At 37.9% G+C, this 14,348-nt stretch overlaps 1 protein-coding gene and 2 non-coding genes across 3 annotated transcripts in view; all 3 read left to right on the forward strand.

Annotated features, from left to right (window-relative positions):
- The window catches only part of NOP58 (NOP58 ribonucleoprotein), a 30,467-nt gene extending 18,851 nt beyond the window's left edge, over positions 1 to 11,616 (forward strand). The window contains exons 6-15 of the mRNA XM_059393220.1: positions 258 to 322; positions 1,429 to 1,563; positions 2,330 to 2,475; positions 3,211 to 3,337; positions 4,912 to 5,075; positions 6,166 to 6,300; positions 6,497 to 6,558; positions 8,251 to 8,384; positions 10,588 to 10,754; positions 11,345 to 11,616. Of these exons, the coding sequence (XP_059249203.1) occupies positions 258 to 322; positions 1,429 to 1,563; positions 2,330 to 2,475; positions 3,211 to 3,337; positions 4,912 to 5,075; positions 6,166 to 6,300; positions 6,497 to 6,558; positions 8,251 to 8,384; positions 10,588 to 10,754; positions 11,345 to 11,395 (1,186 nt within the window). The 3' untranslated portion in view covers positions 11,396 to 11,616. The remainder of the gene's footprint in view (positions 1 to 257; positions 323 to 1,428; positions 1,564 to 2,329; positions 2,476 to 3,210; positions 3,338 to 4,911; positions 5,076 to 6,165; positions 6,301 to 6,496; positions 6,559 to 8,250; positions 8,385 to 10,587; positions 10,755 to 11,344) is intronic.
- Positions 2,533 to 2,612, forward strand: LOC132014811 (small nucleolar RNA SNORD11B). Its single transcript, XR_009403448.1, has one exon. It is a non-coding gene; the product is annotated as a small nucleolar RNA SNORD11B (small nucleolar RNA).
- LOC132014810 (small nucleolar RNA SNORD11) lies at positions 3,491 to 3,574 on the forward strand. Its single transcript, XR_009403447.1, has one exon. It is a non-coding gene; the product is annotated as a small nucleolar RNA SNORD11 (small nucleolar RNA).
- Positions 11,617 to 14,348: the final 2,732 nt, after the last annotated feature.

Here is a 14,348-nt window from a genome sequence, read left to right on the forward strand (position 1 = left end):
AGGAGGGGAAGTGGGAGAGGGAGAAGCAGGCATCCTGCAGAGCAAAGAGCCCAGTGCAGGGCTTGATCCCAGTACCCGGGATCATGACCTGAGCTGAAAGCAGATGCTTAACAACTGAGCTACCAAGGCGCCCCTAGGGAATTGGGTTTTTAAAAAGTTTTTAAAAAGATAGATAAATAAAAAGTTTTTTAAGATGTTAATTAAACTCATTCCGTAGACTCTGTCAGTAATTTTTTATTTTCCCCCTTTATTCCCAGCTTGTCCCGATACAGATTGAAATTCAGTGCTGATAAAGTGGACACCATGATTGTTCAGGCAATTTGTAAGTATAATGCATATGATGTCTGATCCTTATAACTTTTTTGTGCTGTTAAAACTATCTCTTATAAAAAAAAAACAACAACTATCTCTTATAATTTTATCAGTTGAGGAAGGAAAAGGAGATTAATTAGAATTTTTAATAGTGAAGTAAATAACTAGAAAATGCAGAATAGAAAAGGCAAGCCACCCGTAATTTGACTAGTTGGAGATAATGTGAATTAACACTAGTGATGTTTTTTTTTTTTTTTTTTTTTTTTTAAAGATTTTATTTATTTATTTGACACAGAGAGATCACAAGTAGGCAGAGAGAGGAGGAAGCAGGCTCCCTGCCGAGCAGAGAGCCCGATGTGGGACTCGATCCCAGGACCCTGAGATCATGACCTGAGCTGAAGGCAGCGGCTTAACCCACTGAGCCACCCAGGCGCCCAACACTAGTGATGTTAACAGATTTGTTTCCCATGAGGCATATCAATACGTGGGATCTACTGCTTTGTGCTTTTTACACTTGGCTTTATAATAGGTCAGTCCTATGCCATTAAGTGAATTTTGGAAACCTCAAATCCTTGTTTCCACTTTTAAAAATCCCTTTAGATGGCAATTACATTTCTGGGTATGTGCTCCGAAGACCTGAAAGCAGGTACTCACAGATAGATATGCACTTGATCCCAAGTCCCTAGGATCATGACCTGAGCCAAAGGCAGCTGCTTAAACTGCTGAGACACCCAGGCGTCCCAGATAATTACTATTTTTAAACCTTAAAAAGGTTTACAACATGGATGAATTTTGAAAATGTGCTGAGAAATAAGCCATACAAAAAAGACAACTGTTGTGTTATTCCATTAATGAGGTACCTAGAACAGGCAAATTGATAAAAGACCGAAAGTAGAAGAGATTACCAAGAGATGGGGGAAGATTGGGGGTGAGGTGTTCCTATTTAATGGGTGCAGAGTTTCCATGTGGATGCTGAAAGAGTTCTGGAAATGGGTAGTGGGTGATGCCACTGAAACCTGCAGTTGAAAATGCTTAAAATGATAAGTTCTATGTATATTTTAGTTTTTTAAAGCCATTTTATGTTCCTCTTTTCTCTTTCATTTTAATCTACTGCAGCCTTGTTAGATGACTTAGATAAAGAACTAAACAACTATATTATGCGGTGTAGAGAATGGTATGGCTGGCATTTCCCTGAATTAGGAAAAATTATTTCAGATAATCTGACATACTGCAAGTGTTTACAGAAAGTCGGTGAGTAACTATCTTTTAAGGCATTGAAAATAACAATTTTATTTGCATCCCAAAACATGAGTTGTAATTTTTTCTTAATAAGCTTCCCAGAGTTCCTTGTGCCTTGTGTGTATTTTGGGAGTGTAGTCAAATTAGGGTCTATTAGAATTCAGAGACCGTTGACTTCAGTGGCCAGTAAAGCAAGAGATCATGGTTCTCATATTTGGTTTTTCTTAAAATGGCTTCTTAACATGGAATGTATCTCATAGGGAATTTATCATTAATAGGGGCAACTGTAGACTTGGGATATCCTGCATATGTTATAATACTAAAGTTGGTACTGCTCTCTATACTGTTTTGTATACTGTTTTGTATTCCATACCAGTGTACAGTAATATTAGTAGAAAAACCTGAGTATTGTTAATAAATAGAATTTACCAGGCTTATATTGCATTACTGTATTACTGCCCCAAGAATTCATGGCCCTGGATTTAATAAAACCTTAGCTATAAATTGTCTGTTACAGTGTTATTAGTTCTATTTCATGGGGTATTTTGTTTTTATTCTAATTTTATATCTTTTTAGAGGGAGATGATGGGGAGAAATTTTAATCTCTAAAAATCAAGCCTTACATAAGGGAAATTAGTAGGTCAAACTTAGTCGCTTTTTGTTTTGTTTAGGCACCCTTTTCATTGGCTTTCCTCTACTTTTTTTTTATTTGACTATTTGGATTTTATATAATTTGTTGAAGAGTGATTCTCCCTCATCCTCTGCAAACATTCCGTAGGCGATAGGAAGAATTATGCCTCAGCCACACTTTCTGAACTACTGCCAGAGGAAGTTGAAGCCGAGGTGAAAGCAGCTGCAGAGATATCAATGGGAACGGAGGTTTCAGAAGAAGATATTTGCAATATTCTGCATCTCTGCACGCAGGTAAACTGTACGCATGGAGAAGCTAGTTGTGGTGGGACCGGCTATGTAATAACTTTCTGATGGCGATGATGATTTTTAAACTTGATCCCCCTGATAAATATGAGGGTGTTCAGTCACTACCTCATCTGATGCCATCTTGATTTATATACTTCAGGGGGGAAATACATACTGAAGGAAGTTGAAAGAAGATTATCTAATTTATTTATACTAGCATTGTCTGGATAATGAATTATGAATCCCTTAAGGAAACAGAAATACAGCTTGAGTTATTTAATTCCAGCCTTTATGTTTATAGCCTGGAATGCTTCCCCCCGCCCCCACCCCCCATTTGGAGATCACTGAAGAAGAATCACAAAAAGGAGGCTGGCCCAGTCAGTAGAGCATGTGACTCTTGATCTTGGTGTTGTAAATTCAAGCCCCATGTTGGGTGTAAAGATTACTTAATAAAATCTTAAAATCACACATGCAAAAAAGAATCACAGAGAGGATGACATAATGTCTAGCCCTTAGAGTTTTTAAAAATAACAGTAATATTGACTAGTATATTAGCTTGTTTCCATTTATTTTCTCATAAAATATATGAAAATGGGAAGCTGAGATAAAGAATGCTTTGTTTTCCCAGGATTACGCGGCTTATCTATGATAGTTTAGGGCTCCAGTGTTTTCAGGCATGTGGTTTTTATGTGATTTTTACACAAGTCATTTATGGTATATTCATCTTGTTTCTTATACTAGGTAATTGAAATCTCAGAATATAGAACCCAGCTCTATGAATATCTACAAAATCGAATGATGGCCATTGCACCAAATGTTACAGTCATGGTTGGGGAATTAGTGGGAGCACGGCTCATTGCTCATGCAGGTGATGATTTTAATGTAACCTATAAATAGGGATACCTAGAGTAGATTGTTTTCTACCTAGGATTATCTTTTCATCTTCAAATTACATTTATTAGAAATTATAGGTAATAAATATAAGTAGATGGTGTATGGGAGAGGACTAAGGACCAAGTAAGTGTTCAATGATGATTCTGATTCCTGTGCCTGATTTCCTTTTGGGTAATGAAGGCATCTTCAGTCACTACCTCTTCTGAGACACTTGGGGTCCGTTGTCAGAAATTTATTACCATTAATGAGAATAATCAGATGAATGCAGGAGCATGAAATCCATTAATATTTCCTAATACTAAAAATTTAACCAGATTAGGGGCACCTGGGTGGCTCAGTTGGTTAAGTGCTTGACTCTTAATTTTGGCTCAGGTCATGATCTCAAGATTGTGAGATTGAGCCCTGCATTGGGCTCCACTCTGGGCATGGAGCCTGCACAAGATTCTCTCCTCTCCCTTTCTGCCGTCCCCCCCCCTCCCCCCGGCACACACACCCCTCTAAAACAAAACAAAACAAAAAAATCATCAGATTAAATAGCAGTAGTTCTCAAAACAGGTGATACATACCCTTGATCAAGAATCTGGTTCACTGCTGAGTTTGCTGTTTTAGTATATTTGACATGCAAAATGTTTTTAATGAATTTATAATAAGACTTCATGTATGTATATGGTGATGTTACAAATAAGGTATGCTATAAAAATATACTGTATAATTGAATATTTGCAAATAGAGTGAAATACTATTATATTATTGGAGTTAATCATTAAAATCTGTCACAGAAGATCATAAAATATCCTCTATATCAAAGTATCTAAACTAGAATAGCCCCTCTAACGACATCATTAGTCAGACAGACAGGCCATTCAGATGCCCTCAGCTATGAGGCTCGGATTGTCTGGTTGGTTTTGTTTTCTGCATCCAAATTTTCATAGCCTTAACTACACTTTGGTGGTAAGAGATGCAGGGCTTAACAGAAGTCTGTTGAATTTTAAGTAGGTATCTAGTGGTTGAGCATTAATATTGGGGGTCTGTTCTGACAAAATCTATGCAATAAATCTAACAAAGCAGCAACTTTTTATCCCTGATTAGTATGCTTTTATCTCCTCATCCGTATCTTAAACAACAGATAGAGTGTGAGAAAGATAACGCATAGTGATACTGTTGAGATGTCCTGTGAGTGTCCCTCTGTTTGTATGTTTTTTTCATACCTGAAGTAGAATATTTGAGGTCTAAAGACCTCTGCAGTGGTATGCTAATGGATGTAGAATAGTTAATGCCATCTCGGGCTAGTAAGCGTATAATTGGAGTAATAAGCTTAACCTTCAGTTTGTCCTCAGCGTTCACTGTAAGCGTCTGCTTACGCTGCTCCATGAATGAACCACAAACGCTGAGGCTTTTTAGGGAATCTCAGACTAGAATCTGTATTGTGTCAGATTTTGTATTTACTCGGTGCCTGTAATATTAAGATTATATGTCTTACACTTAGTACATGGAACGTTGAAGTACTTGGAATTGCATTCCTTGTAACTACTACTTTTTTTTTGGAAGGTTCTCTTTTGAATTTGGCCAAACATGCAGCTTCTACGGTTCAGATTCTTGGAGCAGAAAAGGCACTCTTCAGAGCCCTCAAGTCTAGACGAGATACCCCAAAATACGGTCTCATTTACCATGCTTCACTTGTAGGCCAGACAAGTCCGAAACACAAAGGAAAGGTGAGTTGCATGTCTTCTGAGGCAGGTTGTTTTTTTTTCTTTTTTTCCCCCAGATAACTCCTCTTCTGCCTGTTCTGTGGTATGCAATAAAATTTTTTCATTTCTTTTTCATTAAATAGAGAATGATGAATTCTTGAGCTAAAAAGCACTTTCGTGTACTGAAAGAAAATAATATTAGTAAGTGTTGCTGGGGGCGCCTGGCTGACTCATAGTCAGTAGAGCATGCAGCTCTTGCTTATGGGGTCATGAGTTCCCAGCCCCACGTTGGGTGTAGAGCTTACTTTAAATATATATATATATATATAGTTACTATTATTTTTTTTAAGATAAAGTATTACTAATTTTGTTAAAGCCATTTTCTTTTGCTGTATTAGGATTTTTCTAGAATCCACCTGTTTGTGAAGGATGGAGTGGATGGCACATCAAAAGTTTTCTGTGGCAAGAAATCAATTTAACATCATTATTTATAAATTAAAAAATAATAACCATGCACTGTGCTCAACTCTTAGTGGGACTTAAGTGAGTCCTTTTAATAGCCCTGTGAGATGTAGGGTATCTGTCTTACAGATGAAAAAGCTGAGTCTTCAGCACATTAAGTACTTGCAAGCTTTTTGCTTAGGGCACATAATTTAACAAATTGAAATTTTAAGGGAAAAAAACTTGAAATGTTACAAAATTCAGAGCTGATTGATGAAAGGGGCTGAAAAATTGTTAATTAGCTTACAAGGGCGGTTGTGCCTTTTCCAGATGACATGGTGCAGAACTAAGGCCATTGAGTAGAAATTAAAGGAAGACATTAGGAAGGTAGTTTTGAGCTTGTTTTAGACATGAACTACTGCAAGATCATCTCATCCAACAATGTGAATGGAGTTATGTGTAACCAGTTAGCCACTGAGAGATTCAGATAAAGCTAGGTGGCTTGAGTTGTATGATTCATAATAATTTTATAATTCCTGACTTTAAAAAAATCCTACAGTGAGTGATAGAGTTGATGATTTGCTCCAGTTTTCTCATGAGTAAGTTATTAAGGATTTTAATGTCTCAACTTGGAATATAGTTTGAGTGCCTCTGACTTCAAGTTCTCTATCAGATTTCTCGAATGCTGGCAGCCAAAACTGTTCTGGCCATTCGGTATGATGCTTTTGGTGAAGACTCCAGTTCTGCGATGGGAGTTGAGAACAGAGCCAAATTAGAAGCCAGGTTGAGGACCTTGGAAGATAGAGGGGTAAGGACCGTATCCTGCCTATTGGTAGAAATTTTAGCTGTCAAAAATGAATAAACTTCAACTGGTCTATGTACTTATTCATTTCACCTACTAAGCGGTTCTATTTTAATAATTAATATTATTATGTCTTATTATGTTTTTTTTTCCTGCTGTTAAACAGTTTCCCTCGTATTTACTAAGAATTGATATCTTTTAGATAAGGAAAATCAGTGGAACGGGAAAAGCATTAGCAAAAACAGAAAAATACGAACATAAAAGGTGAGTACATTCGGGGATGGGTGAGCAATACCTGCTTGATGCAATTTTAGTTGACAGCTGCAGTGTTTATAACAAAACGTAAACACTTCAATGTCTTATTTCTCTTTGCTATTTGTAGTTCTCCATATTTAGAATTTTTAATCACATAAACATTTTTATATTGTAATAAATAGATACATTGTATATATTTTGGTTTTTCTCTTTTCCTTTAAAGTCTTATTTAAGTAATCTCTTTACCCAACATGGGGCTCAAACTCAGAATCCAAAGATCAAGAGTGATGTGCTCCTTAAACCAAACCAGCCAGGTACCCCTTGGCTTTTTTTCCCCTTCTTAATATTTAACTTGTTCATTTTCGGGTGTTGATAGTATGTATTTGTCATTCATAGCTTCTGTATCGTATAGCATCTGTCACAAAGAAAATCAATTCCGTTAATTTACAGTGAAACGTAAAGACAGAAAAGTCTGAAAATAGCTAAAAGGCGTAATAGTAAAGTATTCAGACCTCACCATGAAACGAACAAAAGATATGTGTAGAGAGAGGTATTGTGGCTATTTGAGGTAATGTTCAGTACTGCTAAGGTTCTGATGATGGAAGTACAATGTGGTGCAACTTTTCTGGGAAGTGGTTTGGCAGTATGCACAGGAGCCTTTAAAATGTTTCTAGTCATTTACCCATAAATTCTCCCTGAGGACTCCTGTCATTCCTTAAGAATTTTAATAGTAGGGGCTCCTGGGTGGCTCAGTGGGTTAAAGTCTCTGCCTTCCACTCAGGTCATGATCTCAGGGTCCTGGGATCAGGCCCCGGATCGTGCTCTCTGCTCAGCAAGGAGCTTGCTTCCCCCTCTGTCTTTTCGTGCTGCTCTGCCTACTTGTGACGTCTCTCTCTGTGTCAAATAAATAAATCTTTTTTTTAAAAAAGAATTTTAATAGTATACTTTTAAACTGGACAAGGAGTAGCAATCTTACTGTATATATTCATATATATATTTAAACATATGTATTTAGAAAAGTTCTTTCCTTTATTCTGGAAAGAAAGCCGAAGTGTTCTGTGGGCATTAACATTTTGTTTTATGAATGACTACATATATATTTTGTAATGATTAAAGTTGAATTTGGTGTCTTTATTTGATAAGTGTGGATTTTATTTTTTAAAGATTTTATTTATTTATTTGACAGAGATCACAAGTAGGCAGAGAGAGAGGAGGAAGCAGGCTCCCTGCTGAGCAGGGCTCGATCCCAGAACCCTGAGATCATGACCTGAGTGGAAGGCAGAGACTTTAACCCACTGAGCCATCCAGGTGCCCCTGAATTACCCTATTTCTAAAACTTAAATTGCTTCGGTTTTTAATTTCTAGAGTAATCATTTGTTATAAAGAAATTTTCTGTTTTTCCCCGTACTGACTGACTATTTTTCTATACCGTAGTCAGTCATTACATTGATTACTAAATGAGAATTCATTTTAGCTCACCACTTCTTTGAAGTGTGATTGACTTATGTGGAAAATAGTGATTGATACCTCCTTACCTTTTGGAAATTACTAGTTTTCATAAACTGCCTCAAAACCACTAAAATGAAGCAGTATTATATGCTTATGTAAGTATTATCTAATGGCATTTCTTTTAAACTAGCTTAGAATTATTTCATTTACAAGTATTTATAGAGATTTTCTATAATTCTTTGACTCTTATAGTGAAGTCAAGACTTACGATCCTTCTGGTGATTCCACACTACCAGCCTGTTCTAAAAAACGCAAGATAGAACAGGTAGATAAAGAAGACGAAATTGTTGAAAAGAAGGCCAAAAAAGCCAAGGTTAAAATTAAAGGTCAGTTTGAATTTTTTAAATGTCGTTTATATTCATATTCTTTAAGAAAGACTTCGTATGTCGTGGGGAAATACATGCCGTTGAACTTTATTGAGAAACCACCCATATTGAAAGTTAATGGTGTTTTAGTAAGCCATCGTCATGTTCCTTGAGAACAGTTAAGGTATTAAGTTTATCAGACTTCATAGAGGAGTGTGAGAAGCATTTCTTTGAAAATATGGAATCCCGTATTATGTTAAGTACACCAAACTTTAGTTCCTACCACGTGAACTATTTTGGTAATTAGCTTAAAAAGAAAAAAAGTTCATGGTTTTTAAGTTAGTTGCCAAAATATTTTTGTTATATTGTTTTCTGTTACATAGAATGGACTAGAGTAATAACATTGGTAACCTACCATTATAATAATAATATTTAATAGGTACTCTCCAGCGAACTCAGCTATCTTGCAAAGCTGATGAGCAAGTAACCCCATTTACTAACAATACCTTTGTTGAGTTTGGTTTCTAAATAGCTTAGTGGTTAAAAGTATATTATCAGCAAATGTGGGTTCCTGCCCTGGCTGAAGAAAACATAAACAACTATTTAACTCCTATGTTTCTCTGTTTATTGAACAGTGAGGTGATCCCTAAGCCCATTAGTAGCATTTGAAACAGCAGACTCCGGTGTCTGCACTTGTGCATCCAGTAAACGTTTCAAACTTAACATTCCTGTGTCCTTGTCACTCTCAGTCTGTTGCTCCACAAATTTGTCTTACTAATGGCAGTTCTAGTTGCTTTAGCCTTTAGCCTTGACTGTTTTCTTAGAACCCAAATCTACTCTGGCACCAAATCCTTTTTCTTTTTTTTTTGTGTGTGTGTGTGTGTAAATTTTTCTTAAGTAAACTCTGTCCCCAGTGTGGGGCTCAAACTTAAAAGTCCCAAGATCAGGAGTCACATGTTCCACCAACTGAGCTAGCCAGGTGCCCCTGTTCTGGCAACAAATCCTGTCCGTGCAGTTCTGCTTTGAAATATGTATCCAGAATCTAACCACTTGCCTTATCCACAACTGCTTTTCTTAATGTAGCAGCCAGAAGGGCACCATTAATTCTCTCATTCAGTTTTATTCCTTTTAGCCACACTGGCCTCCTCATTATTCTTTGATCCTGCCAACTCTCCTCCTCTTCCAAAATAACCTTAGCTTTTGCTTTTCTCTTTACCTGGAGTATTTTGCCTCAAGACAGGTGCCATCTTTTCACTCCTTTGCCTCTTCCAGGTGTTGCCTGACTGTCCTGTCGGAAGTACCCGTACGCACTGCCTTCCTCAGTGTGCCTCTGCCTGCTTTATTTTCATTCTTAGCACAGATTACTGTGTAAAATATTATATGGTTACTCTTTTGATTCCCTCCAGTCCTTAAAAAAAAAAAAAAGGCTACAAAAGGACAGGGATTTGTCTGTTATATGCCCTGTTGTGTCCAGTTGTCTAGGATATAGCCTGGCACTTAGTAGGTACTAAATAAATTTTTTGGTGAATGAGTTTCTAGTGATAGGTATATATTATGGAGTCCTCTTTTTTTTTTTTTTTAAGTCCTCATTCTTAAGAGCCAAGCATGATATGTTATCTCATTAAATCTGGTAAGATGGGCGGTAAAAGGGGTTTAGAGAACTCAGTGACTTCTCAGGGTCACAACAGGTTGAAACAAACCCAGGTCTTTTAACTCTAGAGCACAATTTTTTTTTTTTTTTTTTTTTTTAAGATTTTGTTTGTTAGAGCAAGAGAGCACAAGCAGGGGGAGCATCAAGTGGAGGGAGAGGGAGAAGCAGGCTTCCCGCCGAGCAAGGAGCCTGAAGCAGGGCTCAATCTCAGGACCCTGGGATTGTGACCCGAGCCAAAGGCAGATGCTTAACTTAACCCACTGAGCCAACCACGAGCCCCTCTAGAGCACAAATTCTTAATCCTTTCTATTATAAGTGATAACTGCCAAAAAACATTGAGTTTGGAGATCCTATGATCTGTTTCAATCCTAATTTCCGTAGATAGCTGCATGACCTCATAAAGTTGGTGATCTTGGACTAGGTAGGTGTTTGAAGAACCTTTCCACTTAAAGAATTTTATAATAAACATTGGATAGTTAGCCAGAGTGATGGGGGAAAACTGAGATTTGAAAGGTGGGAAAGTGAGGTCTTGATATAATGTTAATTGTTGTGTCTGTACTTGACCCCGCTCAGTTGAAGAAGCCCCCGTAGCAACAGAGGAAGAAGAGGAAGAAGAAGGAGTGCTAGTGGTGGAAGAACAGGAGACATCTGCGAAGAAGAAGAAGAAGAAGGACAAAAAGAAACACATTAAAGAAGAACCACTTTCTGAGGAAGAACCATGCACCAGCACAGCAATTCCTGTATGTTTGGTTTTTTTTTTTTTTTTTTTTTTTTAAGATTTTATTTATTTATCAGAGAGAGAGGGGGGCAGAGAGCGAGCACAGGCAGACAGAATGGCAGGCAGAGGCAGAGGGAGAAGCAGGCTCCCCGCCGAGCAAGGAGCCTGATGTGGGACTCGATCCCAGGACGCCGGGATCATGACCTGAGCCGAAGGCAGCTGCTTAACCAACTGAGCCACCCAGGCGTCCCTCCTGTATGTTTGTTTTTAATACTTTGTTGGCGCAGGCCGGGTTTCTATTTTATTGAACTGTCTGAATTAGAAACGAGCAGGCAGTTGAGGTGGTTTTTATTGATGGAACAGTAAAACAAAATGATGTTGTTGTAAAAAGGCCAAACCTAAAATCTTACTACAAAATGGGTTTACTTTGAGGAAGAGAGAATATAACTTGCTACATATTATCATAGAGGTGATTTTTATATTTTTAGGTCTTAATCGTTTACCAAAATTTATTTTTGAGGGAAATTGATCTACTTCACTTCTTATAAAGTTACTGTTCTTCACCCATACATTTACAGCTCTTTCAAAAGCATTCTTATTTGTTACTTTCAGAGTCCAGAGAAAAAGAAGAAAAAGAAAAAAAAGAAAGATAATGAGGACTAATTGAAGGGAATTATCTTTGAGTCATCGGGACACATCACACCTAAGATTCAGTCAGGAGTGTATCAGAAATGTTCCGTAATTGAGCGAAGGTTGGATGCGACAGAGTTCCTACTCATCGATACCTTTTCAAACCTAAGTGTCTTGACACAAGTTCTGTTAACTTGATTATGTCATTTCTCAGTCTTTGTTACACAAATAAAAATATTTTCTTTGTATTTTAAGGTAGTTCTGTGATCTCTGTATTTTAGTACATAATTATGACCGTTTCTGTATTTAGCATTTAATGATGATTATTGCTTTGATAAGTGTAGATGAAAAGTGAGAGTTGTGAATTGTTCATTCTAGCCTTCTGGAAGGCTGTGATTAGGTGGACCAATTTAAGAGCTTTACTCTAATGTTTCTTTTTCCCTTTTTGACTTTTTTCTCCTGTTTTTCTGCCTCTGTATTTATTTAAATAAAGCTGTGTTTTGTGTTCAAAATTTTAAAATGAGGTGAGCAAAACTATCCTGTATCCCTTCAGAAAGAAAAAAAAAAATGTATCCATAACATTATTTTATTTCATAGTTCTGACTGGAGCAACAAAATAATTATTAACATTAACATAGATGGAGATTTTTTTCTACGGTGACATATTTAAAAGGATAAGAAAATGATTTTATAATAGTAAAGAATGGGCGGGATAACAGGAAAACAAGATGACCAAAATAAAATGTCCATGGGTATAAACCAGGACATAGAACACCAAAGAGAAACCCTTGTTTCTAAAATAGTGTTTCCTGGAAGTGGAAAACAGCCCGGTGGACAGCTGCGAGTTTCGTAGGACTGTTCAGTCTTGCATCGCTTGTGTGCAGGGGTGTGATGGTAAAGCTCAGCTCAGTGAAAGCATTCAGCGGGTGGATGAGCCAAAGTGATTCCAGTTTTGGGACACCTGGGTGGCTCAGTCAAGTGTTTTGATTTCTTTCAATTCAGGTCGTAAGCTTGGTGTCTCGGGGTCCAACCCTATGTCTGGCTACCTGCTTAGTGGGGAGTCTGTTTCTCCCTCTCCCTCTGCTCTCCCACTGTGCGTGCTTGCTCCCCACCGCCGCTGCATGCTCGCTTGCTCGCTCAAATGAATAAATAAAATCTTTTTAATAAAATGATTATAGCTTTGAGTTCCCTCTGCTTTTCATGTAACTTTTGGCAAGTCCACTAACCAAAGTTAACTTTAGTTCCTCACTTGTAAATTCGCGATGAGGTCAACTTTACCTCTCCATCTAACGGTGGTTTGTAGGGGGAAAAAAAAAGAAAAATTTTCAGAGGTGTAAGTATACTTCAAATTTAGATATTTGAAGTAAATGCTACAGGAAGTACATGTAGCCATCCCTAGACACAATTACAAAATAAAACTGGTTATTTTGCTCCCAGAAGAATGTTCCCATTATTAGTACCTCAGACACATTCTTGATTTGGCACTTAACATTAGTTTTTATTTTTTTAATTATTTTATTTTATTTTTTGACAACAGATTTTTAACAGCTTCTGATGAAAGTTGCCCATAGACCTGCCAAGGGCTGTAAAAGTTTTCTATCTGAAACAGGATAGACTTTGAGAATGCTAATTAATAAACTTCTAATCACTTAAAATGGTCTCCTACAGACCTGGGGAAAAATCTAGTTAATCACAGAGCTATCAAATTAATTGACATATACTATATTACTAGTTTCAGAGATAGAATTCATCAGTTACATACAGTGCCCAGTTGATTACTTCAAATGCCTGTCCTTAATGTCCATCACCCAGTTACTGCATCCCCCCCCACCTCCCCAAGCCATCAGTTTGCCTAAGGGCTAAAGTCTTAACTGTTCAAAACACTAACCACAAGGTAGGTTCTGGTTCTTTGTACTAAAATGAAGTTCTACCAAGGAGCTTTAGGATCTTTGTCTGTAATGCAGGTGGGTTTTATATGACTGAAGTTTGATGAGCAAAAATTTCCGTGAGTGGGCCCCATAAAATACTTAAGACCTGATTATCTGGGTGCTGGCTGACAGTTGGTAGAGCTTGGGACTCGGGTTGTGAAGTCAAGCCCCACACTGGGTGGAGAGATTACTTGAAAAATTTTAAAAAGCTTGCTGATTCTCAAAAAGTGAAAAAGCAATGATTCTCCACTGTATTCCACATCCGTTCAAAAGTGTAAATTTAAGTTTTTTGGTTTGAACAACTGTATCAGGGCACCTGGGTGGCTCAGTTAAGCATGGGATGGTGGCTTCAGCTCAGGTGGTGATCTCTGTCCTGGGTCAAGCCCTCTATGGGGCTTGATCTCAGGGTCTTGAGTTCAAGCCCTATGTTGGGCTCCAAACTGGGGCATCAGGCCTACTTTAAACAGTTCACGGGGTGCCTGGGTGACTCAGTGGGTTAAAGCCTTTGCCTTCGGTTTAGGTCACCAAATCAGGGTCCTGGGATTGAGCCCTGCATGGGCTCTCGCTTAGCAGGGAGTCTGCTTCCCCCTCTCTCTGTCTCTGCCTCTCTGCCTACTTGTGATCTCTGTCGAATAAAATCCTTAAAAAAATAAAAATTAGTTCATAGAGAAGTAAATAGAGTAATCTTTATTTCTGTATCTCTACTACTTTGTGTCCTCAATGTGCTTATGCATGGCCTTGGAGGAGCTGTACTCTCCAGAACTCCAAGCTCAGATCACTTTTCTGCAGTTCTCTGAAGAGTTCTTTTCAATGCTTTGTTGCTTCTCCAAGGCTATCATTTTTTTTTTTTTTAAGATTTTAAAATTTATTTTAGAGGGTGTGCAGGGCAGGGGCAGAAGGAGAGCGAATCCTGAAGCAGATTCCCTGTTGGCGGAGCCCGGCCCCAGGACTGTGAGACGATGACCTGAGCTGAAACCAAGAGTCAACCCACAGCCATCCAGGTGCCTCCCAGAGCATCCTTTACAACTGGTTTCAGGCCCATCCTCTATCCCAGTTGT

This window comes from Mustela nigripes, chromosome 3, assembly GCF_022355385.1.
Source record: "Mustela nigripes isolate SB6536 chromosome 3, MUSNIG.SB6536, whole genome shotgun sequence".
NCBI classification, from domain to species: domain Eukaryota; kingdom Metazoa; phylum Chordata; class Mammalia; order Carnivora; family Mustelidae; genus Mustela; species Mustela nigripes.